This window comes from Aspergillus pseudodeflectus (genome assembly GCF_044049435.1).
Source record: "Aspergillus pseudodeflectus strain CBS 756.74 chromosome Unknown BJX68scaffold_35, whole genome shotgun sequence".
Classification (NCBI taxonomy): domain Eukaryota; kingdom Fungi; phylum Ascomycota; class Eurotiomycetes; order Eurotiales; family Aspergillaceae; genus Aspergillus; species Aspergillus pseudodeflectus.
The window spans coordinates 137,728-159,905 of record NW_027263811.1 but is presented as its reverse complement, the minus strand read 5'-3'; the positions used below and the strand labels follow the sequence as shown (position 1 = coordinate 159,905).

The following is a 22,178-nucleotide window of genomic DNA, read 5'->3' as shown; positions in this document are numbered from 1 at the left end:
TATATCAGTAAGTAATACTACACATATAAGTAATTAAAATTAGTTAGTATTTACGGATACTTATTAATAGTTTTAGTTACTTTTAGTTACTATTTATTACTTTCAAAATTAAAGCTACCCTACGTAGCTTTTAGTTTAGCTTTCTAGTTTATTAAAAAGTAGTCTTCTTTTTTAATAATAAAATAACATTAAGCCCTTCTAGGCCTTAATCAGGATTAGTTACATTTATCTAATAATAATAAAGGCTTATTTTAATTAAAAAGAAGACACATCTACCATTACTATAGGTAATAATAAAGGTAAAGTAATATAGCTTACTTTAGTTTTTAAGAACCTTTTAACCACTACCCTTACTAATAATAAGAAGACCATCTAGCTTAAAGAAGCTATTAGTTATTTACTGACTTATTAGGTTAAAATATTTAAAGGGATTAAGGTGAATAAAGCTAGAGTATTTAAAGGTAAGTATTTAACCTTTAGAAGTTATATAACCTTTATAAATATATATACTAGGATTAATAACTTGGATAAAGTAAATGAGTATAATAAGGTTATATTTGCAGGAATATACCTCAGAGGATTAGTATTTATATAGTTTAAGCTATATATATAGGACTATAATAAGAATACTACATAATAGAAACCTTTATAAAAAAGATTTTTAGGGATTATAAAAACTTTAAGAAATAAATTATTAAGGCGTTTAAAAACCTAGATACTAAATAAACTATAAGATTAAAGATTACTAACATATACTAAGGTAAATATTGGAGAATATACTATTAAGTTTTATTAAATTATATCTAACTTATTATAGGGAGATAAAGCCCTTATATCTAGATATAATACTAGATTTTAAGATAAAGCTAAGGATACCCTCGCCCTTATTAATAATTAGCTAGATAATAAGTAGTTTCATAATAATATAAAAGTTAAATAAAACTAAAATATCTCTAATTAGAAGGAGTCCCCTATAGGGGGAATTTAAATATATATTACTCTTTTTACTCTTTATAAGAGCTTATATAGGCTTTATAAGGGTCTATAACTCACTTTTATAAATATAATTACTAACCTTTATATATGCCACCTTCATAGGAGTAATTTAGCCTTTCTTTATACTTTATACTTATATCTACCCTTACTTCTACTCCTACTACTATACCTACCTCTATATCTATACCTATATCTATACCTACTATTATAGCCCTAATCTAGTCTCTTATTATTCTATTACCTCCCTACTTTACTTCTTATAGAAACTTTATAGCTATTATAATAAATATTTAGGTAGTACTGGCTACTTATAATCTAAATATTTAACTCTCTCTATATTCCATGGATATTTTTTAAAAAATATAGTATAGAGTACCTCTAGTACTTATAATATATAAGAACTAGGTAGCTAATATATAGTTTATTAACGTACTATCTATAGTATAACATAATTCCCAGTCGATCCACTCACCCTGGTCGATCCAATCACCCAATATACTATATAAAATGCCATTTTTTGACCTTGAATATCTCAACCATCTTAGGCTTATATATAATATAACTTATTATATAGACTTTAGGTATATAGCCCTAGTATATACCTTACATATATCTTTTAAAACCAAGTACTTCTTACAGTAATTTAAATTACACTATATTTTATTATATCTAAATATATCTAGAGAATTTGAGGGCCGTAGTACTTAAAAGAGGGTTTAAACAGGCCTAGTAGATGTTTATAGCTTAGTTATTAGTTTTATAACTATTAGATTCTAGGTGGTTGAGATATCCAAGGTTAAAAAATAGAATTTCATATAGTGTATTAGGTGATCGGATAGACCAGGGTGAGCGAATCAACCAGGAATTACGTTAGTTTATACTATACTTATAGAATACCCTTATTACTATCTTAGGCCTACCTCTCTAGATAAGAAATTAGATGTTATTAACTTATAAGAGATAGTAGGCTCTTATACAAATACCCTACTCTAATTTTAATTCTATAGATAATTTTACTTTATATTTTTATTTATATACTTAACTATTTACCAATACCCTACTTATAATTAATTAAGCTTTTTATTTAGGTATATTTAAAATAGTTTTTATTAATAATTAAAATATATTAATCTTAAGGATTTTCATTTTTTTATTTCATATTATACTACTTAGCCTATTATTCTAAAGTCTTTATAATATTTTTATATATAACTTTATAAATTCCTAGATATAGATAATATAATCTTTAACTTTATAAGGATACTTATCTAATTAGTAATCATATTTATAGGTATCTTATAAAGGTAAAATATTTTATAAATAACTAAAAATATAAGCTTCTTACTAGTAATAGTCTTCTATATAAGAATAAAGTATACTATCTTACTTATTCTATCTATAATAATAAGAATACTATTATATATCTCTTATAAACTACTTAAATCCTTAAATTTAATATTTATAAGTAGATTAATAATAAAATCTATACTAATCTATTTCTATAGCTTATAAGGAATGGATAGAAATTAAAGTAAATCTTATTATTTATTATAAATAATATATAAGTCCTAGTAGATATTATAAGCCTTATAATAATTTATTATAAATCTTTATATATTTAGCTAGAAGAATGTGTATGAGACTAGTTTATAAATTTATTTTTTATAAAGTAATTTATTATTAGACTATTACACAGCTTTATAAGAATCTTTATTTATAGCTAATAATAGTCTAGAATATAGAGCTTCTCTTAATAATAAAGAAGTCTCTTTTATAATTCTTATTTAAGAATAGGGCTTATTCTTTTTTTCTAGTTAAGATTTTTCTTATAACTCTTATAATTAGTTAAGATACTTATAATCTTCTTTATAAGATTATCTTATAATAAGAAAGTAGGAATACTCTTAACTAGATATTACAAAAATTATTTCAAAATAGCTCTTTTTTTAATAAGCTTATTATACTTTTTTATATATAACTTCTATCTCTGGAAGATCCTTTATAATAATTATACTATAGTTATAAGTTATTCTTATTCTAATATTTAAGATTTATAATTTTTTATAATTATAGGATTACTAGCTTCTAGTTTATATATAAATTATTATAAAGCCGCCGCCGATCCGACCTCGCCGCTTACACATGCTAAGTTAGTAATTTAACTAGGGGTTATATAATAGCTACTATATTAGAGTTCAATAAGCTACCTTAATAATTAAGCAAGTAACTACCTAGGTAGCTAACTAAGCCATATATATAAATATTTTATTAACTACTATAATTAGTTTTATTCCTTATGCTTAGAATTTAATTAATTCTCGCCTGCAACTTTGCCTTGTAGCTTGGAGATATGATCATAGCACATGTTATGACACTTACGATACAAACCTCTCTATGGATGAAGGACCTTGTAGCTGTTATAAACAGCGAGCTGCGCGCATGGTACACATCGGATTCTAGACTGGCCGAAGGAGGGAGCAAGCTGGAGCTTGTACCACCACCATTGTTTACAACATTTCTAAAGGCCAGATACCTTATATGCCCCTGGTATCTATGGTAACAGTCCAATATGGTAAGCGACGAGATTATAATGTACATATTTGGGGCGAAGTGGTATTGCTCAATCCAAGACTCATTTCTTCTTCTTTGCTGTTCTTGATTCTGTAGGATAGTTCTTAGCAAGACCAAATCAACACAGTAACGGGCGAATCTTACCAGCAGCAGTTCGCTTCTTTTTCGGCCTCCCTTTCCCTCGCAGCTTCGCGCTAACACATTGTGAGTAGGACTCGCCTTCGCAACACGATGAGAAACGTACATCTGAATAGCTTCCTCCCTGTCGTCTTCCGCTTCGTCGAAAGTTGTCAAGCCAAGTGGCTTAATGGCCTCCCGCAAATCTCGAAACGACACTGTTTTCTTTGGATACCACGCCGCCAAGGTCGGACCCCGTAGTCTCTGGCGTAACACTTTGTTGCCCAGGCGTAGCCCATCGGGGTTAAAGGTCATGGAAAAAACTCGGCATTGGACCTCAAGAGAGATATCAGAACTGGGATTATCAACATGAAAGCAAGATGCCTGACTTACCTTGACCAGGTCCAGAACCCGGCTATATTGTGTTGCCATTTTGAAGGACAAGAATTGCAATTTTTGAGAGTCTCCATCGGGACATTCGGCAGAGACTCAAGGTTGGCAGACAAGCCCGAGTCACGTGGGAATTAATCCATGAACATCTCAGTAATTGGAACTCTTCCCGCCACAAATTTTACTAACAATTCATGCTACTAGTATGGATCGCAAAAGAAAGTCGGTATTTTCATCACGTTTTACCGATGGTAATCCAGTGGAGAAGATAAAGGTCAACAATATCACAAGTTTATAGGTTTTCCCTGCTCACCACTGACTTTGGCGTAGAAACATTCTCATAGGGAACATGACACAAACAGAGTTCCGCCATTCCACTTTCTAATCGAGCAACTCACCAAGATCGCCGACAAAGAGGATGTCAAGCCTAGCGAAGATGTTCTCAAAGCAGCCACGGACTTAAGTCGAGCCTTACAACGCACGCCCTTGCCAAGCAAAGCACCAGCGAACTTGACCGGCATAGATACAACTATACCCCCAAAACTGCCCAAAGACCATGCCAGCCCATCCCAATCCCTACCACCGCTGCCTCGAATTACGGACGCCAACCTTGAAAAGACAGTATTTACACTTCCGGCAATGAGCAGCGATCCCACAAAAACTTACGACAGGCTCGAAATCCTTGGTGATGCATACATCGAGCTTATTGCAACAAAACTTATATGGAACAGATTCCCAGAGATACCATCTGGCCGAATTTCACAAATCCGGGAATCTCTTGTGAAGAATGAGACGCTTGCGGAATACTCCACCAAGTATGGCCTCGACAGTAGAACATCGTTTCCGCAGGATTATCTAAACCAGCCGAAGAGGCTGATAAAAACCAAAGGAGATCTGTTTGAAGCCTATGTGGCTGCTATTATAATCTCCCACCCGAACGGCTACTCTATCGCCGAGGATTGGCTTTCGCAGTTGTGGATTTCCAAATTAGAAGCTCTTGATGAATCACCATCACATATGCATGCCAAGCAGGCTCTCGCTAAGAGAGTATTGAGGCGAAAAGGTTTCAGACTAGATTATATTGACGAAAAGCCACCGGTCCAGCATCAAGGCACTGAAACTTTTTTTATTGGGGTCTACCTTAAAGCGCCCGGCTTGAACAACAAACACCTGGGTTCTGGCCAAGGGCTGAGCAAGGCAGCTGCTGGCAATAAAGCCGCTCAGAGGGCGTTGGAAAACGAGGACTTGATGAACGAAATTACGACCATGCGACCCCCTCATGGAACGGAGTGTGGATAGATTGATGAAATGTATCTTCTCTCTATAGGGATATTTCATATTCGCAATTATCTAACGGACCAAGTTTTAGGTTTAGGTTGATCAACTCATCCTACGTACATTTAAAAACCGTGCGATAACACTTTGAAAATGGTACTTGCAATTAGAGAATGGTCGACGTTGTGTACGTTGTATCGCAGCGCTCAGGCTGTACGTATCTACATAACGGGGACTGTCACATGTCGGGAGGATGATTCAGCATCTTCCCCCAACTGCCAAAACTCCTCGTCTGCTCTTCACTTCGCTCCTACTATGGATTCTTTAGGCAAAACTTATGGATAACGACCCCCCGGTATTCATTGATACGCCATTCTTGCGCTTCCCCCCTTGATACCCATCAACGCCAAATTGCACTCCACCTCATCGTTCCAACCTCGAGCTTGAGCCCATAGTCGAAATTGGAGAAGCGGAAACATGGATTGGGACCGCACGAGAAGGTTTGTGGTTCTATTCTTTCACTGCATTCTAGTCAAGTTCTTCGTCATGCACTGGCTTGAACAGAAAGACTAAAGAACAATTTGATCCAGATTTGATGATCACCGTGGCGGCGAGAGCTATCGCCCAGGAGCCTCGCGAGGATACAGCCGACGCAGCAGGTCGCCTCCACGCATACGCTCTCCGCCAAGTCGTCTTGTTGCTGATACATGGGTACCGTCTACTGGCCGGGCATATGGCCGTGCAAGAAGCCGATCCCCTCCTCCTTTCAGACGCCGTAATTCACGCAGTCCTCCAGCCTACAAACGAGACACCGGACAAGGGTCGTATGCAAAACCATATTCTCCTCGCAAATTTTCGCCTCGCCGGGATGTGAGACCTAGATCACCCTTACCGCCATCGAGGCGACCAAGATCTCCGTATGGGGAGGATCGCATGCGTGACATCTGCTGGGGCCAGTCCGCCTCAACCTCGAGACACCCAAGGAATCCTTCATCACCGGGTCGGGATTCTGGCTACTTCAGGAATGATCGCCATCTGCCCTCTGTTGGTCGATATACGAGGTCTCGCTCACCTCCGCGGCATGGCCCTTTATCCGAGGACGATCAGCGACCGACGACAATGCCGCGGCCACGCAGCCCTTATTATAGTGGACGGAAGGAGTTCACAGCCGATCGATTCTCAGGACATAGGCGCCGGTCACAATCCCCGAATGATTCCATGCCTAAGCGTCCCTCTGCCCCCGGTTCCAGGCCCAACTCCAGACGGTCATCACCTCTCCACGATAAGACCATTAGTACGGCGCCGAAAGCAAACAGAAGTCGGTCACCGTCCGCTAAATACCTTGACCGTCGCCTTTCTAGAGACCATAGTGTTTCCTTCACCCAGGGCGATCGCATGTCAACCGCCAAAGCCAAATTGGGAACGCCCGAAACGAGGAGTAGATCACCTACTGCAGAACAGGCTTGCGCAAAATCAACCCCGAATCAGGATGACTTAGTCTTGTCTCGATCGAATGAGGTACCAGGAAGACCTAATTTTGCAAAACCTTCATATCCCAGCAATATCCCAAGCCAACCGAAGGCATTTGCTAACAACGGCTACCGGTCACCACCCACTGGTCTTCCCCACGGGCCTAAGACTCTACCGTCTCATCCACGTGCTTCGAACGTATCCATTTTGTCCGCGCCAACTCGGCCTCGCGGAAACCCGGTGTTCAAAGAAAACAGCTGGATAGGCTCAGCGAGCCGCCGTGGTCCGACACCTGCTGGTGCGCATGGGGCACCAACTGCCCCTCGCAGTGCACAATTGACGGCCCCAGGCGCCGAAGCGCAACGCCCTCGCTCCTATCGCTCCGAAAGTGTGTCCGGAGTGTCCACAAGCTCTCAAAGATACTCCAGACATTTGGTAGGACTTAGTACGATCATTCCAGGGGGTAGGCCCGCTCCATCGGAGCTCGACACGGTAACAGAGCGACGCCTCCTCCAACTTGATCTGGATAAGGATCGGCTATTCGAACAAAACGCGGAGATCCAAAAGCTGAAACGTATCGGACTACGGGATTGGGATAGACTACACAGGGAAAGCTCCATTTGTGCCTTGAAAAGCGAGTTAGCTGAGAGTCACTTGCAGTGCATAACGGATACCGAAGGTGTACTTGGGAGGGCCGTCTTTTAGAATATTACTACATCAGTAATACTAATGCTTGATGCATATCCAGTGTTATCGTTATACCGAAAAAAAAATTGTAAATACATTGTCAGAGCGTCCGCTGTGTTTTCAAGCGAAGAGTATCTTGATACTTCGTAGAGACTACTGTGGTAGTAACATCCACCTAGTATGTCCTCCTGCTTTGGAAGCTGTGGTGAGATTATTACATAAGTCAAGGCATGGAACTGCTGTGGGGCCGCCACACAGGACTACGTATGTACAGTCGTCAATCATTTCCGCGGTCGCGCCTCTTTTCAGGCTTCGTGTCAACATTTGTCCACAGCGCTTCGTACTCCCTGTGGAAATCCTGCGATCTCAATTGAACGGTGTATGAATGAAACTGAAGCCCATTTGACTTGCAAACCTCGCACTGTCAATCCCGTCTTTGTCTTTTCCTTCGGACTACTATTCATTGTATCGGTTTCCGCGCGCGCGCCCACCTTTGCTATCCCAGAGCATCACCCTCCAAAGAGGAGTTTTATAGCAGCATGAATATTTTTAGATTGCTGGGTGAGTGCTCAAAGTCGCCTCTAATTTAGTGATAGGCTCTGACACCAGGCAGCGGATTTTTCCCATCTCGCCTCGATCTTTATCCTGCTACAGAAAATGAAGTCCTCAAGTGTAAGCGCATCCACTTGTTCTACTGTCCACGCTCTAATTATGATACAGAGCTGCTCTGGCTTATCGTTCAAGTCCCAGGCCCTCTATTTGATGGTCTTTGTGACTCGTTATCTTGGTTGAATCCTCACTCAGTCAACATGCTCGATCCAATGGCTAACGGGCCGGTTCATAGATCTATTCTGGGCCTTCACCGACTCGCTGTACAACACCACTTTCAAACTACTGTTCATCGGCTCGTCAGGCTATATTATATACCTTATGCTCAATGACTATCGCCCTACACATGACCCAAATACCGACACCTTCAAAGTCCAGTACTTACTTGCGTCGAGTGCAATACTGGCTCTTGTATTCCCGCACGACTACAGCATCTCAGAGGTCAAATAGATATCTCCATCTTCCTGGATTGCGTTTTGACAGTTTACAGATCCTTTGGACCTTTTCAATCTGGCTCGAGTCCGTTGCTATCCTACCCCAGCTCTTCATGCTTCAGCGTACTGGTGAAGCGGACACTATAACCACCCACTACCTATTTGCTCTCGGCCTCTACAGGGCACTCTATATCCCCAATTGGATTTATCGGTATTTTTCTGAAGGCCACTTCCAACCCGTCCCCGTCATCGCTGGCATCATCCAGACGCTGCTGTATTCCGACTTCTTCTATATCTATTACACCAAGTCAGTTACCGTCCCTCCCTTAACTCACCACCATCATTGACTAGGCAGTAGGATCATGAAAGGCAGAAAGTTCTCTCTGCCGGTTTGAAAAGGAGCCTTTATTTGCCGGGTTCCTTGTTAAGAGTAGTATCTGCTCACCAGTGGAAGCATCTACCTTTGGACGTTTCGTGCAACAAAGTTTTGAAGTCCCCTGGTATCGCGCTTCAAGCTACTGAATTCACGTGCAGTATGAGGAGTGCCCAGTTCGACCTTGCTGCTATGCGGAATATGCTTTGAACAGTTGCATCTGCAGTTGTTTTGCATGCCGCTCCCAGAATATGTATCCGCCTGGATTTACGGTTAGTCCAAGTTATATGTACTCATATGATGAAACACCAATGAACACGAATTATCACATCGGTCTTTGAACTTAGCGCGGACATTGGTGTCGCATTACCAATACCATGAGTTGTCTTTCTGAGATACTGGGCAAGTGTACTGGAAGAGAGAATCCAGCTTTTATGATTCTTAAAATACCCCAAAAAAGGCTGGCTAGCCTGACACGCTAAGGGCGAAGGTTTCACATCATCTCAGGTATCCCATTCAGCAGCACAACTTCAACCCGTCTTCAGGCAGAATACCCCGGAAAGCTTGGGCCGGCGAGCAGTTTTATTCGTCTGACATGCAAGCCAATAGCATTTTTGTCGAACCACTGGCACAAAGACATCAGCAAGAGAAATCCCGGTGACTGGAAGACCCGTGCGCTGGGCCGTATCCAGTACTGTAATTGACTTGGAGAGATGGGATTGGGAGCTCGTTCTGGAAAGAATCCAGCGGCGCGGGGATTGCTCCCGGTGAATGACCCAGTACTCCGCCACTGACAGACCGTACCGCGCCTATGCTCAAGCTTGGGTGTCGCTGCTGCTTGCGACCGGATTCAACCCAGTTTGTTTGCTGGTGGAAATACTCTATTTGTGGCCTCCCCAGAGTGGCTGGTCCAGGAATGGCCGATTGGCGCCTGGAAATAGGGGGAGAAGGTAGTTTCGGTGAACGTGAGCATATCTCGAGTGGCGGGGAGCTTCTTCGCGAACTGGGAGGTGTCAGACGTGTGCCACCACGGCGCACCTGACAAGTTGGGCATATTTTCACGAAACGTGATATCAGCTCCTTGGGAACCCTTCGGCCCGTCAGTGATTCAGTTACGAGGAGTGGGCTTTCCTAGCGAAAGCTGGAATGAATCGGTGTGAACATACCATGAATATATCTGCCGGACCTGAGCAGATGTTTTATCTCGCCCACCATGTTGGCACTGCTGGTGTGCTTTAATGAGGATTTTGAATAGCTTTTCTCTGATAGCGACTGGCTTTCCTTCGTGACATATCATCTTCGTGCACTGGGCGGATTGTTAATATAAGCGTTGGCGTCGTTGCAATCGGGTGATGTGGCTTACGAACATCTGAGGTATTTCCACCGACTCCTTGAAGCTTGAACATTTTCTTGACCCAAAACCTGATAAACTCGGTTAGCAATTTTTGACTATCTATCGTGAACAACAAGTCAGTGGTATTCCTCACCGGAACTGGGCGGACTCTATTGCCGTATCCTTAGGATCTATCAAGACGGTTCTGATGTTTCGCGCCCTCTTGGCATGGATCAAGGCCTTGTCTTGCTTCTTCACGGACAAATCGTCGACATAACTATAGAGACCGCTATAAGCTTGACCTACTTCACTGAAAACCGCGCGGTAACATTGCTGGATACGCAATACAATGCATTACCTTTTCACCAATTGGTCGAACTCCTTTACATTGGGAAACCCCTCTAGAGGGGGGATGATTGGTTCAGAAAGCATTGTGGCCTCGTTCCTCGACTCCTGGCTCTCGAGCTCTGCCTCGGCCAATGCCTCGTGCAGCGGCAGATATGCTGGTCCTTGGAGGTACCGTGGTTGCGGCATACATTGTGTCGGCGAGTGGTGCAGGGATGCATGGTCCGGGATTGGTGGGATGGATGTTGCCGGTGAATGATGGGATGGCATGCTTGTGTGGTTGTAGGGCAAGCTGAAATGGGGCGAGTATGAACTGAAGTAGTGCTGAGGAAAGTGATAGGGACCTGCCTCGAACTCATGGCTGTCTCCATGGCTGCTTGGAGCTGGTAATGATAAATGAGGGTTGATGAAGTAGCCTTCATGCCCGTCGTTACCACGTCTTCCAAAGCCGCTCATGATGACTTCGTGAAAGGCTACCGGAAGTGCCCAATGGTATGTTTGGACTGAATAACGACAGCTCGTGGGCTTGCTGGTAGAGAATCTGAGGCTAGAGCTGCTGACCAGCGGGCATAATGCTCGATTTAAATGGGGTAAATCTACGGCTTGATATTTATATTCCCGTATTTCTTTTTCGCCTTCTCTGTTTTTCCAACTGCTAATGTGATCTGTACATCTAAGGAGCGCAATAGAATAGCCCTTCAAGGGAGGATGCAAGGTAACCATCAAACAGCGTTTCAGTGTATGAAGATGCAGAAAGCAAAAGGAATTCTTGGGAGCGGAGGGGTCTGCAACAGTGAAGCGGATATATTGCGGGATTGGAAGGACGCCGGCAGCAAACATGGCATGAAATATGAGAGGAGATACTCTCCCAGAGAGGCCACTGTAAGGCACTTCAACAACGGGTGCAAATAGAGCGGCCAAAGCAAGCTGCAGTCGGGAGGTGCGGCCAGGGATCAAGCATCGAGCCGGGGTGATAGGGGGCGGAAAGGCGAAGGAGGACTATTGTTTGGTGGAAGAGAGCTCTGGGAGCTTGAGAGTAATCAATTCAGCAATGATCCGGGATTTTTGGTGCCACATGATTTACTGACGAATCCCAGGCCGAGTGCATGACTAACCCCGCTGGCTAAAGGTTCCTTCTCACCCAACGCCTGGGTAGGAGGTTCACTTGACAGCGGGACGATCCCTCTAGAGCCACCCTAACGAGAACCCACTGCCGAGTAGGTTCGTATGGAGTATGAGTGATTGTCTTCGTGCAATTATGCTTCGATCCTGCTTCATACCCGGCTTATCTCCCCGGTGCAATAGTTCTTCAATGATTGATGCACCTCGTGGCTCTTTGCTTCTTTTTGTGCCACGTTTGCTTTGCCAGGACTGCAGATTCACCTATCAACGAAACTGACTCGCAGATACCCACGCTCTGACAGTGCGCACCAGCCTTTCGTTCTGGCCCCAGACCCTGTAGTGGGAGTTGGACAGAACGAGACTTGCTTCCCATGCATGTTAGCGGCCCCTCCTGGGGCTGCCCAAACTGACCATCCAGAGGCAATTAAAGAAAACCCAACCTGCATGGTAGAAGGTTCCTCAGACGATCGATAGCTCCGTTGCATGCCCAGGTTATGTCGGTGTTGGTGTCGCCTCACATCCTTATGAAAAGACGATCAACGCCAACCATGATCCTCAATGTACGCTACACTCCCTCTGTTTATGGGTGTGCTGGCAGCTATACATTTGGATAAGTTCCATTGGCTCGGCGTGGCGTGACTCGCATACGGGACACTGTCAGCGGCCTCAATTCAGCCTTGGCTGGTGGGTACTGACTGGTGAAGATGGTCAGCACGGCCCTGGTCTTATCCTGCTCGAGCAATGCCGAATGGTAATGCGTGGCGGAGATGAAGTAAGGACTATTATGCCAATGAACCCAAGACGCATGAAGACATGGGTGGCGCCTTACATAAATAGGCATGTGCGTAGACCGCCACAGCGATTGAGCGCCTACGAGCGACCCCTCTCGTCTCCACGCCATCAAGACAGCGCCAGGTACTGAGAAGGCCTGGATTCATGCTTTGGAAAGCTGTGACATCAAACAGACCCGTGAAAGGCCACAAGTGAGCCATGCTTCCAAATTGGGGCGGTTTCGCTCCTCGAATCTCAAGGGATGTAGCTATGCCAATACTTCATCAAGACCCGACTGGGCTGGTTGTACTACATCTCTCTAGACACATTTCTCCTCCCCTCCCCTCCCCGCCCCGACGAAACGAGGTAATCCCTCCTCACCCTCCAGGATGGTTCAAGGTTACCTGCTGGTGTCAGAAATCTTGTACTTCCCCATGGATGACTTAGCTTACCACAACACCGTGTACTTTCCCTGCGATTGCTTCTCAACCCTGTCTTTTTGCTTCGAATTTCCGCATGTGGCCACCAAGTCTCTGGGAGGGGACCAGGGAAGCCCGTTCAGCATGTAGTGTATGTGGCCGACATTTTTTAGTGGATCATGGCTCTTATTCTATCAAGATATCACACTCATCGATGTGTAGCAGCGAAAGACAGGTAGTGTGGCCCCCAAAGGCTCTCTCTCCTTGCTTGGGAAACAGAATCGATTAGGGTTAAGTCTCGTAATCTTTATTTTTGTCATCATCCCGTGTAACAAGAGTATCCACTAACATTGAACAAATCAAGGATACAGCTATATAACAATGTTATGCACCGGAATAACGAGACCCAGGCAACTGCAATCATCATGAAAGTCGCCGCCACGCATTTATGTCTGAACATATCAATTAATAGAGGCTCCAGTAAATTCATGGGTATCATCATTATCGTCTCATTCCGTGCCACCACGAGTCTGAAAGGAGAGAATCTGGGCAATCATGCAGTATTGAGCTCTTGAGCCCCAAGGGTGCTGTTGAACCTTACCAGATCCCGGATAGCCCATCTCCAGTTGCTTCCGAAACCAGCATGGTTATGGTTCATCCACTTATCAACCTTGCGTCTCCATTTTTCTTCTTCCGTATGCTGGCGTCTAATGAACTCCGGCCCAACGTCAAACTCCTCTGTTATCGGCCACTCGTCTGACGAATCCTCGCCGCTCCGGTCGTCCCCGCTCGCGGCAGGCCTGAGATCCTCATGGGCTCCAGGGGCCCTCCTCCCCAATGCACCAGACTCTTCCAAATCGGCGAGGCTGGAAAAGACATCGTCTTCATCCTCAACTGCAACAACACCATCTAATCCGGGTTGCGAGGGAGCCAGTTTCAGCCAGCACATGCGTTGCGGATCGAAAACCATTCCCCCAACCACCTGAACATTTTGCATGGCCCCCACGTTGGTGATTAGTGCGGGTGATGGTTTCGGCGACTTAGGTGCGGTGGTGTCAAAACCGTGAATTAAGTTTTCGTTCCCCTCCCATCGAAATGAAGCGGGATTGTAATGCATACCATTCACAGCTTGGTAAAATGTCAGCGCCGAGTTTCACGGACACTTAGATGGTTACTTACATTTCGCTTCGTGGACCCCCGCTCCAATGGGTTTAATAAGCTGCGGCCGTGTTGACGAGATCGAGCCAGACTTTCCCTTTTTGTTTCTCAACGATCCTGGTGTGGATGGAGCACGGGAGATATTTTGGGTTTTCCAATTTGAGCTCAAAGGTGTTAGTGGGGCATTCTCTCGGAGTTTGGGGATTGAAGACATGGAGGCGATGCGTTGTTCTCTGGCGTTCCGAGAGGCATTTGTATCGCGTGCAAATCTAGGAACCGACGATTGTTGTTGGGATGGTGGTGGCGGGCTGACCGCCACCGGTATCTGTTGCGTTGTACTTTCCGGTTTCGACGGTGCTGGTTGGCTTTGGCTGAGTTTAATCCTTAGGGAACGTGGTGCCCCTCGGCCACTGGGCTGCTTTACGAACCTACTCTCCGTTGCAGTGGACGTGGGTAAGTCGTCGAAAGAAGCCAATTCTGATCCGTCACCATAATTTCGACGGCGGGTTGGCCGGGTGAGAGTCCTCTTGGGAGTCGTGTTTACTGTTTCCGAGGTTGTGTCGTTCGGACTGAAGCCAGAATTGTCGTGACGAGTGGACCGCTGTAATCGTTTAACGGTGCCCTGAGAACCAAAGGCGTCGCTGGTATCATCGGAACTCGTACGACGAGAATATCGGTAATTTTTTATGCTGGCGTGATGCGACTGTTTATCAGATGCACCAGCGGGTAGAAACGGTGTTTGGGGTTTACGGATCGACAGCTTCCCGTCCTGCCCCGTGCGATCAACCGGAGCCCAGAGGCGGCTAGTAGACCAGCTTGGACCGCCTTGACGGGGAGGGCTGGGGAGGGAAGTGGCGGATGCCGTCTGCTGCGTGTTGCGCATTGACGGCATGGAGCGTTTTGACTTTAATAACTGCTCCCCTGCGGCCCGCTCACCTGCTAGGGCATCCTTTGAGATCCGTGTCCCTACAAGTCGTCGAGTGGGTGTAAATGGGTTCGATGACAGTGTCGTTGACGCAGATATAGGAAGACTGGAAACCGAAGAATGGGATACATGGCCTGGCCGGCGGGGGGAGGTGCGGAATTTTGATAAGGGTGCACCACTCTCTGACACAGTTTCCAAATGCGTTGAAATAGGTCGGTCATGGCCTGAGAGACGTGGAATGCGAGTTTTTGGGGATACTGCGGCGTTTGTAAACGTAAGGGTAGTCGCAGAACGGCGCGCTGGACTGCCCAGTGATTCTGATTTGCATTTAATGTTCGGGTTTATTGAAGGTTTTTTGAAATTGAAGGCTTCGCCGTTGTTGATTTCGAGACCAGAGAAGAAGTCGTCCGGGGGAGATTGGTTGTTCTCTTTACAATCGGGCACACGGCGGGATGCATCGGCAAGGTTCAGATTCCTCGGTTTGTTCAGACGTGCGCCTAGATTTAACGGCCCTTCTGGAATCACGAGACCATCAAGCCCTTCATCATCACTTTCGCCAGTCAAATAGCTCGAAGCACTGGGACTGACCACGGATATCGAGGAACTAGGGTTCGAACGATGTTCTCGCGCAGTGCCACCAAATCGCACACCTATGCTGCCCTCGGACCAATCGACATCGAGATCCTCAGGGGTAGGGCTAGAGCTTCGTGTCGTGGGATGGCGCAATTGGAGGAATTCATCTGTCGGTATTTCAAAATCATCTTCAAAACTTTCGGACGAGGTCTGTTCGGTTCTCGGTATGGAATCGCTCGGAATACTTGGTATTAATGAGGCCCGCTGGCTGGTTGCCTTGAAAGTAGGAATATCAAGAGTGCTGTCCGTGTCGATGTTGTCTGGAAAGCTATTCGAAATGTTGTAGGCGGATAGTTGACGTGTTACATCGCTGATAGATTCAGCGGGTTTCACTGGGCTCGCTGGTCCACAACCAACTTGTAGAAGCGAGTCAGGAAAAGAAGTATCGGGGAATCGCTTCAACTCCAGGGCGACATCCGGACCTGGTAGTTCCAGGTCATCAGACCAATCGTCGATGAACTCTCGCTTGGTCTTCCTCTTCCCAAGGCGCTTGATAGTGCCCCCAATAAGGGCCGAGCGGGGAACATTCGCGGGTAGTGGGATTCCGGCATTCTTGACGGATGATATAGCTTCCTCGTCCACGAGTTCATTATCATCTAGTAGCTGAATCTGCCAGTCTTCATCGCCGCCAGTGATGGAGTCAAGGTCGGAGCGAGCAGAAAGACGAGAAGAAATGGAGTCACGATGACCTGATCGGCGGACAGATGAGGCCGTTAGAGACGCAGCACTTGATCCAGCGCGTAGATGGATGTCCTCGTAACACTGTAGGTCGTCGTCGTCGTCCCAGCATTCAACAGCCCCCCCGCTATCGTGTCGCATTTCAAGCGTTAGTGGCGCCATGTTTTGCGGCAGCGCGGCGCACTTGAATACAGCACAGGCACATAAAAGTACTATATATCGGTAACCCGGAGCACTAAGTTGTCTGCTTCGAGCGTTCTGGCGTTGATAAAGGGCTTAGGTAAGGATAGACCTTCATGCCGTACTGCCGCCGAATCAGTTGAGTTCGGGCCGTAGGACTCGATGCGGTCAAAGCGGGCGTCGGTTCGATGGGTTGGTGGTAACTTGTGGTAACTTGTGGCCTCGAGCAGCGGATTGATATGATGGGAGAGGAAAAGGGGAGGTCGAATCTGGCATCCAGGTAGCAGGAGAGGCTGGGTATATGGTATGACAGTAAATGAGATTGCGTGCGTGGAACAGCCGAGAAACACGAGATGAGCTCTCGAGGTTGGTGCACAGCGCTCGTGTGTTGTGAATCGTGACAGGGGTGGCTGGTGGATTATTTCCCTCCGTCTGGCATTAACAACGCGAGCATCCACAGGCCGCTGAGCCTCCTGAAACCATGCCAGCCTCACCAGCTATGTTTATGAGTAAAGTATCCAGAATAGTAAATATCTTGACGACAGAATGATATACGACCAAGGAATCTTGACTGAGGTCGGTCTCCCTCAGGCTTTCTGGGCTGTCGATGGAGCGAGGTGTGAAATTGGATGTTGCGGCCATCCACTAGTTCTATAGTTACTCGTAGTGCTGAGTCCGGTTGCTCGGACGTCGAAGACTAGTCCCGTCTGATATTTGGTTTTACGCAGTAATGCATCACCCAAATATGAGATGCATCAGATAGACATCTCCACTAAATACCCCGACGTTTATAGTCTCATTTACTGACGTATGTTTTGTGCCTCGGTCGCGTCTCCGAGCATGATATCAGACCAACAGATAGGCAGCTACCAGCAGCCGTCGGGTTTGCGAACTAACGCATAAACGCATAAAACATCGACTCGAACTTGTCTGTATTGAAATTTTCCGTTGAATACCGCCCACCAACTTGGCAGAGAGTGTCTGCGGTGGAGCAATGCGGGTACTATCATGATTTTGTGATATGGTATGGCAGAGAATTGAGAGAAGCTCTCGAGCTGACACAAGGTGGATGATGTCAGTTCTTGCACTTTGCAGTACTAGTACCTTGTATTTGTAGTTCGAGCTTTTGAAGCTCTGTCATCTCAACCAACCTAGAACGCCAAGCCTGTAAGGCTACACTGTCCATCGGAGGCACCAGCAGCTCTCCGAGTGCTTAAGAACGGGCCTCTTGGGGCTCGAGGCACGCAAGGAATCGCATTAGTTATCACTGCATAGCAGCAGTTTTGAGATGCCTCCCTCAAAGCACGTTTCTGGCCCGCGCGTTGTGCACATTCGTCGCTCTGACGCGGCTGATGCCCATGTCCTTCTCCACGTTACCCGCACTGACTCGTCCACCCTTGAACTGGGCATCACTGCGACGGAGGGAGACAGCCCATATACCACGACTGGTACGTGAATCTCTCGATGTTTCTCATCGTTTCAGAGCACTAACATGTGAGATTAGTGCGACAGGCTCAGCTGAAAAACCTGCGAGCGAAACAGTACCAAGGCAGCGATGACGAATGGAGAGACACCATCCTTCATGTTCTGGGTCTCCTGGAAGAACCAGAGAAACACTCTGATCTCCTCACCGGCATTGAAGTTTCGGCCACCATCAACGGATCCGGGGATGAGGATAAAGAGCTGGTATTGACCGTGAGAAAGAGGATACAGGACATCACGGTAGGCGCTCCCTTTAATGTATGAGCCACCGATTCGATATCTGACTTGTCACAGCAAAAACTAGGCTCGTTGACGCTTAGCCAAGATGACGAACAGGCTATCGAGTTATTTGAATGGTCGAATATTGCCGTCGCTAGAGCAGATTCGATGGAGGAACGTTATGCAACACTGCTCGCTCGCTTCCGGACAGCGGAAGACACCATAAGCTCACTCAACAGACAGCTAGACGAGTTGATTTCATCGAAAAGTCTGCACGAACAGCAGCTCATGTCTGATTTCGTGCACCTTTTAAACGAGAAGAAACTAAAGATTCGCAATCAACAGCGCCTGCTTGCATCAGCGAAGGTCGATCCAGAAAAACGTAAGGCACTTCTACCGACGATTAACTTTCCACGACAATTTCAGTTACTGACGGACAGAAAGTCTCTACAATACAGAAAGCGACGGCTGCAGACCGCTCTAAGCCAGATGCGAAAGGTCGGAATCAAAAGCGCTCTGCGCGAGCGATTTTAGAAGTTGATGATAACTCTGAAAGTGATGGTGGATTTGAGAAGATGGACGTTGACCAGAAACAGCGGGCAGATGAAGGTTCGGGTCAGGAAACAGACGATCCGGAACAATCAACACCCCAGCCTATGGAAGATGAGGATACAACTACTGATGATGAAGGGCCTGCCGCATCGACCCACGTTACGAAGAAAGAAGAAAAAGAAAAGCAAGGACCGCCCGGGCGCGCCCTAGCAAGATCACCACCTCCAAGAAGAGAGCTACCTTTTGCAAGAAGGGCACAAAAAGAGCCGGTCCCGGCGAAATCACCGCCAGCGCAGGACTCAGATGAGACAGAAGGGGAGACGGATGATGATGAACTATAGCCTGTAGACTAATCTGCGGGTTTTCATATGATTGTCAATAACGATTTTCATGATTCTTGTACATTCGGGCTACTTGCTTATTGGTGGCTCCACGAGCAAATTTCAAGGCAGGTCAGAAAGCATCTGAGCTCTTCCAAAAGTATATCGGAGCCAATAGACGTATCCATTTCGCGAAGTTGATTTTATTCTTATGTACAAGCTTACCTCTCATACGTCTAGAGGCTATGCCACAGAGGCGCTGGAAGCACTTAGAAAATGTGATGAAAGTGATATAACCATCAAACAGTGAGACCAAATAGAAAGGTTTAGGTGTTACAACAACAACGCCTAAAAGAACAGAAACAAACCACATCGATCCCATTAATTAGGGCTCAAAAGAGGTTCAGCCATACATGTGCTGAGGGGACATTTCACCGCCGCTCGACAGGTAGTTTACATCAGGGTTTCCAGAGGCTTTCGCCGCCGAGCAACGGGCCATGGTCGGTGAACTATGAAGTTAGCTACAGAATCCTAACAAAGGATGTCAATTGTTTCTTACCTCCTGGAGATGGAATCTGTGAAATAGAAATCTTCGATCACCTTCTTGAATGGCGTAGCGGTTACTTGAGCGCCTTTGTTCTGATCTACCAGCTGAACCTTGCTCAATTGGGCTAGAGAAGAGGATTCGACAACGTCATAGCGGCGCATGACAGGACTGATTTCCTCCATGCGGTCGCGTAGGGCTTCAATATCATCGTAAGGGAGGGGAACGTTCAGAAACTCGCTAGCGGCACGGATGATTTTCCAGTCATCACGAGAGGCACCGGGCATTGAAGTTGCTGCTCGAGTAACCTGAACACGGCCCTCTGTGTTGATGTAGGTTCCCGACTTTTCGGTATATGCCGCTCCGGGGAGGACAACGTCCGCAATTTGAGCACCGCTGTCACCGTGGTGGCCTTGGTAGACGACAAATGCGTCCTTGGGAATTTCAGATTGGCTAACCTCGTCAGCACCAAGTAGCCAAACCATCTTAGCCTTGGTTTGGGCAACTTCCGGGGAAGGTGTAGTAAAGCCGACTTCGAAGGCGGCGGCACGGGATGCTGCGCGCTGGAGAACATTGTAGCCCTGCCATTCTGGGGTGTTGAAGCTGCTAGCGTGCTTCTCAACAAATCCACCAACAGCTTCGAAAATTGCCTTGGCGCTTTCGTGCTCAGCCGCGGCACTGCCGACAATAATCATAGGTCGCTTAGCAGTAGCCAGCTTCTTGCCAAAGTCCCCTGACAGAGCAGATTTCAGAGCAGCAACGTCAGATCCCAAGTGCTCAAAGTCGAAGGTGCTCTCGAAGGATTCTCCAACAAGACCTATCTCGAGATCAGAGCGAAGATATTGTTTACGAATGCGGGCGTTGAGAACAGATGCTTCGTGGCGGGGATTTGTGGCCACTAGGAGGATGGCGTCGGCCTCTTCAATCCCGTAAATTTTCGAGTTGAAGAGATAGCTTGAGCGGATGTCAACACCATGGGCAATGGGTGAGCTACCTCCAGGTTGATCCAGGGCGAGGTTATCGGAGCCAAGCTTATTGGCGAGATCTTTCATGGCAACCATGGTTTCCGCATCCACAAGATGGCCGGAAACAGCCTTGAACTCATTTTCCTTTAGCTGAAGTCTTTGATGGGCCGATGCAATCTCGGTCAGGGCTTGCTCCCAGGTCGCAGGGACGAACTTTCCTTCTTGTCGGATCAAGGGAGTGGTGAGTCTCTGAGTCTTCAGGCCATCGCATGCGAAGCGAGACTTGTCGTTGATCCATTCCTCGTTGATATCATCATTTAGTCTTGGGAGAACGCGCATCACTTCCATACCGCGTGTATCAATCCGGACGTTGGAGCCGAGAGCGTCGTGCACATCGATAGACTCGGTGTGTTTGAGTTCCCAGGGACGGGCGCGGAAGGCGTAGGGCTTCGAGGTCAGGGCACCAACGGGGCAGAGATCAATGATGTTTCCAGACAGCTCAGTGTCCAAGTTTCGTTCCAAGTATGTTCCGATCTGCATATCGTTTCCTCGGCCGGAAGTTCCAAGTTCGGGAGCACCAGCAACATCATTCATAAATCGGACGCAACGTGTGCACTGAATACACCTGTTCATAGATGTCTTGACAAGGGGTCCAATATTCTTGTCTTCGACAGCACGCTTGCCACCCAATTCATGGAAGCGTCCACGGTCCGCACCATACCGCATCGACTGGTCTTGAAGATCACACTCTCCTCCCTGATCACAAATCGGGCAATCAAGTGGATGATTGGCTAGCAAGAACTCCATAACTCCTTCCCTAGCCTTGTGCACCAACGGGGAATCTGTTTTGACGACCATTCCGGGCTGTACCGGCCAAGCACATGACGCCACGGGCTTTGGGGCTCTTTCGACTTCGACGAGACACATGCGACCTAAATTATTCCGGCCCAATTAGTAGAGTTCCGTCATAATAGATGGTTGCCTTGAGCATACAGTTTCCGGCAATCATTAATTTTCTATGGAGTGAGTTAGTTGTCAATCCAAAAAAGGTAAAGGGGGGTGGTGGCATGAAAGCGTACTCATGATAACAATATCTAATAGACTGTTAGCAATTGCTCAAGTATCGACTACTCGGTTCACGCATTTTCGTACCTAGGAATTGTTGCTCCAGCCTTCTCGCAAGCTTGAATAAGAGCCGAACCAGCTGTGGGACCGTGTTAAGTAGCGTTCTTGTGAAACCGTTCAAGGGAGTTGGTAAGCACCTTCTACGGAGACCTTCTTGCCATCTGAAATAAGGAATATTAGCACCTAGCCTGATTGACTGCTACAGGCCTTCAATGGACATACCAATCGTGAGTTCCACCTCGGCGGAGCGAGGAATTGTCGTTGCGAATGTCCTAGCAGCATTGACCTTTGGAAGCCGGATAGACCGCGCGGCCGCGCGAAACAGCTGCGGCCGCATGTTGTAAAAGAGGAATGCAAAAGAAAGAAAGAGGAGATATGAGGGTATAAGAAGGGTTGATAAGCCGAAAGAGCCGTCGTGCAGCTTGGGGGGGGAAGCTGATATCTTTCGGTCAAGCACTTTGGCGTTTGGATTCTCGCAAGCCCCG

General features: G+C 46.2%; 8 protein-coding genes across 8 annotated transcripts; 4 read left to right on the top strand and 4 right to left on the bottom strand.

Annotated features, from left to right (window-relative positions):
- Positions 1 to 3,592: 3,592 nt before the first annotated feature.
- On the bottom strand, positions 3,593 to 4,171 carry BJX68DRAFT_131413 (mitochondrial 37S ribosomal protein mS33). The gene is made up of 4 exons (XM_071036304.1): positions 4,078 to 4,171; positions 3,812 to 4,020; positions 3,712 to 3,761; positions 3,593 to 3,657 (listed from the first exon to the last, which is right to left on the bottom strand). The coding sequence occupies exons 1-4, from the start codon at positions 4,114 to 4,116 to the stop codon at positions 3,629 to 3,631; spliced, it is 327 nt and encodes a 108-aa protein (XP_070896836.1). The 5' UTR covers positions 4,117 to 4,171; the 3' UTR covers positions 3,593 to 3,628.
- Positions 4,172 to 4,279: 108 nt separating this feature from the next.
- BJX68DRAFT_256686 (ribonuclease III) lies at positions 4,280 to 5,373 on the top strand (the record flags this gene model as incomplete). The annotated part of the gene is made up of 2 exons (XM_071043216.1): positions 4,280 to 4,348; positions 4,405 to 5,373. The coding sequence occupies 2 exons, from the start codon at positions 4,280 to 4,282 to the stop codon at positions 5,371 to 5,373; spliced, it is 1,038 nt and encodes a 345-aa protein (XP_070896835.1).
- A 289-nt stretch (positions 5,374 to 5,662) lies between these two features.
- Positions 5,663 to 7,616, top strand: BJX68DRAFT_241712 (uncharacterized protein). Its single transcript, XM_071040878.1, has 2 exons — positions 5,663 to 5,849; positions 5,940 to 7,616. The coding sequence occupies exons 1-2, from the start codon at positions 5,827 to 5,829 to the stop codon at positions 7,522 to 7,524; spliced, it is 1,608 nt and encodes a 535-aa protein (XP_070896834.1). The 5' UTR covers positions 5,663 to 5,826; the 3' UTR covers positions 7,525 to 7,616.
- A 184-nt stretch (positions 7,617 to 7,800) lies between these two features.
- BJX68DRAFT_131241 (ER lumen protein retaining receptor) lies at positions 7,801 to 9,339 on the top strand. Its single transcript, XM_071036302.1, has 6 exons — positions 7,801 to 8,067; positions 8,120 to 8,178; positions 8,227 to 8,293; positions 8,351 to 8,556; positions 8,606 to 8,856; positions 8,908 to 9,339. The coding sequence occupies exons 1-6, from the start codon at positions 8,046 to 8,048 to the stop codon at positions 8,942 to 8,944; spliced, it is 642 nt and encodes a 213-aa protein (XP_070896833.1). The 5' UTR covers positions 7,801 to 8,045; the 3' UTR covers positions 8,945 to 9,339.
- Positions 9,340 to 9,561: 222 nt separating this feature from the next.
- On the bottom strand, positions 9,562 to 11,056 carry BJX68DRAFT_256683 (integrase zinc binding domain-containing protein; the record flags this gene model as incomplete). The annotated part of the gene is made up of 6 exons (XM_071043215.1): positions 9,562 to 10,012; positions 10,089 to 10,228; positions 10,290 to 10,291; positions 10,327 to 10,331; positions 10,410 to 10,532; positions 10,614 to 11,056. 6 exons carry the CDS (start codon positions 11,054 to 11,056, stop codon positions 9,562 to 9,564), a joined length of 1,164 nt encoding a protein of 387 aa, XP_070896832.1.
- Positions 11,057 to 13,333: 2,277 nt separating this feature from the next.
- BJX68DRAFT_131208 (putative cytokinesis regulator (Byr4)) lies at positions 13,334 to 17,153 on the bottom strand. Its single transcript, XM_071036301.1, has 2 exons — positions 14,092 to 17,153; positions 13,334 to 14,040 (listed from the first exon to the last, which is right to left on the bottom strand). Exons 1-2 carry the CDS (start codon positions 16,466 to 16,468, stop codon positions 13,466 to 13,468), a joined length of 2,952 nt encoding a protein of 983 aa, XP_070896831.1. The 5' UTR covers positions 16,469 to 17,153; the 3' UTR covers positions 13,334 to 13,465.
- BJX68DRAFT_131300 (uncharacterized protein) lies at positions 17,122 to 19,136 on the top strand. Its single transcript, XM_071036303.1, has 4 exons — positions 17,122 to 17,934; positions 17,991 to 18,208; positions 18,263 to 18,569; positions 18,632 to 19,136. Exons 1-4 carry the CDS (start codon positions 17,775 to 17,777, stop codon positions 19,078 to 19,080), a joined length of 1,134 nt encoding a protein of 377 aa, XP_070896830.1. The 5' UTR covers positions 17,122 to 17,774; the 3' UTR covers positions 19,081 to 19,136.
- A 75-nt stretch (positions 19,137 to 19,211) lies between these two features.
- BJX68DRAFT_241683 (putative NADH-ubiquinone oxidoreductase, subunit G) lies at positions 19,212 to 22,160 on the bottom strand. Its single transcript, XM_071040877.1, has 7 exons — positions 21,916 to 22,160; positions 21,831 to 21,854; positions 21,721 to 21,772; positions 21,648 to 21,662; positions 21,562 to 21,584; positions 19,619 to 21,500; positions 19,212 to 19,568 (listed from the first exon to the last, which is right to left on the bottom strand). The coding sequence occupies exons 1-7, from the start codon at positions 22,028 to 22,030 to the stop codon at positions 19,463 to 19,465; spliced, it is 2,217 nt and encodes a 738-aa protein (XP_070896829.1). The 5' UTR covers positions 22,031 to 22,160; the 3' UTR covers positions 19,212 to 19,462.
- Positions 22,161 to 22,178: the final 18 nt, after the last annotated feature.

Bases quoted from the DNA above. Each gene is read 5' to 3' on its own strand.
- BJX68DRAFT_131241 (XM_071036302.1), top strand. From the start codon at position 8,046: ATGAATATTTTTAGATTGCTGG. The intron at 8,557-8,605 runs GTCAAATAGATA...GACAGTTTACAG, and splicing joins ACGACTACAGCATCTCAGAG to ATCCTTTGGACCTTTTCAAT. The intron at 8,857-8,907 runs GTCAGTTACCGT...ACTAGGCAGTAG, and splicing joins TTCTATATCTATTACACCAA to GATCATGAAAGGCAGAAAGT.
- BJX68DRAFT_131208 (XM_071036301.1), bottom strand. From the start codon at position 16,468: ATGGCGCCACTAACGCTTGAAATGCGACACGATAGCGGGGGGGCTGTT. The intron at 14,041-14,091 runs GTAAGTAACCAT...CATTTTACCAAG, and splicing joins GGGGGTCCACGAAGCGAAAT to CTGTGAATGGTATGCATTAC.
- BJX68DRAFT_241683 (XM_071040877.1), bottom strand. From the start codon at position 22,030: ATGCGGCCGCAGCTGTTTCGCGCGGCCGCGCGGTCTATCCGGCTTCCA. The intron at 21,855-21,915 runs GTATGTCCATTG...TCCTTATTTCAG, and splicing joins CGAGGTGGAACTCACGATTG to ATGGCAAGAAGGTCTCCGTA. The intron at 19,569-19,618 runs GTAAGAAACAAT...CTAACTTCATAG, and splicing joins ACAGATTCCATCTCCAGGAG to TTCACCGACCATGGCCCGTT.
- BJX68DRAFT_131413 (XM_071036304.1), bottom strand. From the start codon at position 4,116: ATGGCAACACAATATAGCCGGGTTCTGGACCTGGTCAAG. The intron at 4,021-4,077 runs GTAAGTCAGGCA...ATCTCTCTTGAG, and splicing joins GGGTTCTGGACCTGGTCAAG to GTCCAATGCCGAGTTTTTTC. The intron at 3,658-3,711 runs GTAAGATTCGCC...ACTATCCTACAG, and splicing joins AAAGAAGCGAACTGCTGCTG to AATCAAGAACAGCAAAGAAG.
- BJX68DRAFT_241712 (XM_071040878.1), top strand. From the start codon at position 5,827: ATGGATTGGGACCGCACGAGAAG. The intron at 5,850-5,939 runs GTTTGTGGTTCT...AATTTGATCCAG, and splicing joins GATTGGGACCGCACGAGAAG to ATTTGATGATCACCGTGGCG.
- BJX68DRAFT_131300 (XM_071036303.1), top strand. From the start codon at position 17,775: ATGCCTCCCTCAAAGCACGTTTCTGGCCCGCGCGTTGTGCACATTCGT. The intron at 18,209-18,262 runs GTAGGCGCTCCC...GACTTGTCACAG, and splicing joins AGAGGATACAGGACATCACG to CAAAAACTAGGCTCGTTGAC. The intron at 18,570-18,631 runs GTAAGGCACTTC...ACGGACAGAAAG, and splicing joins GAAGGTCGATCCAGAAAAAC to TCTCTACAATACAGAAAGCG.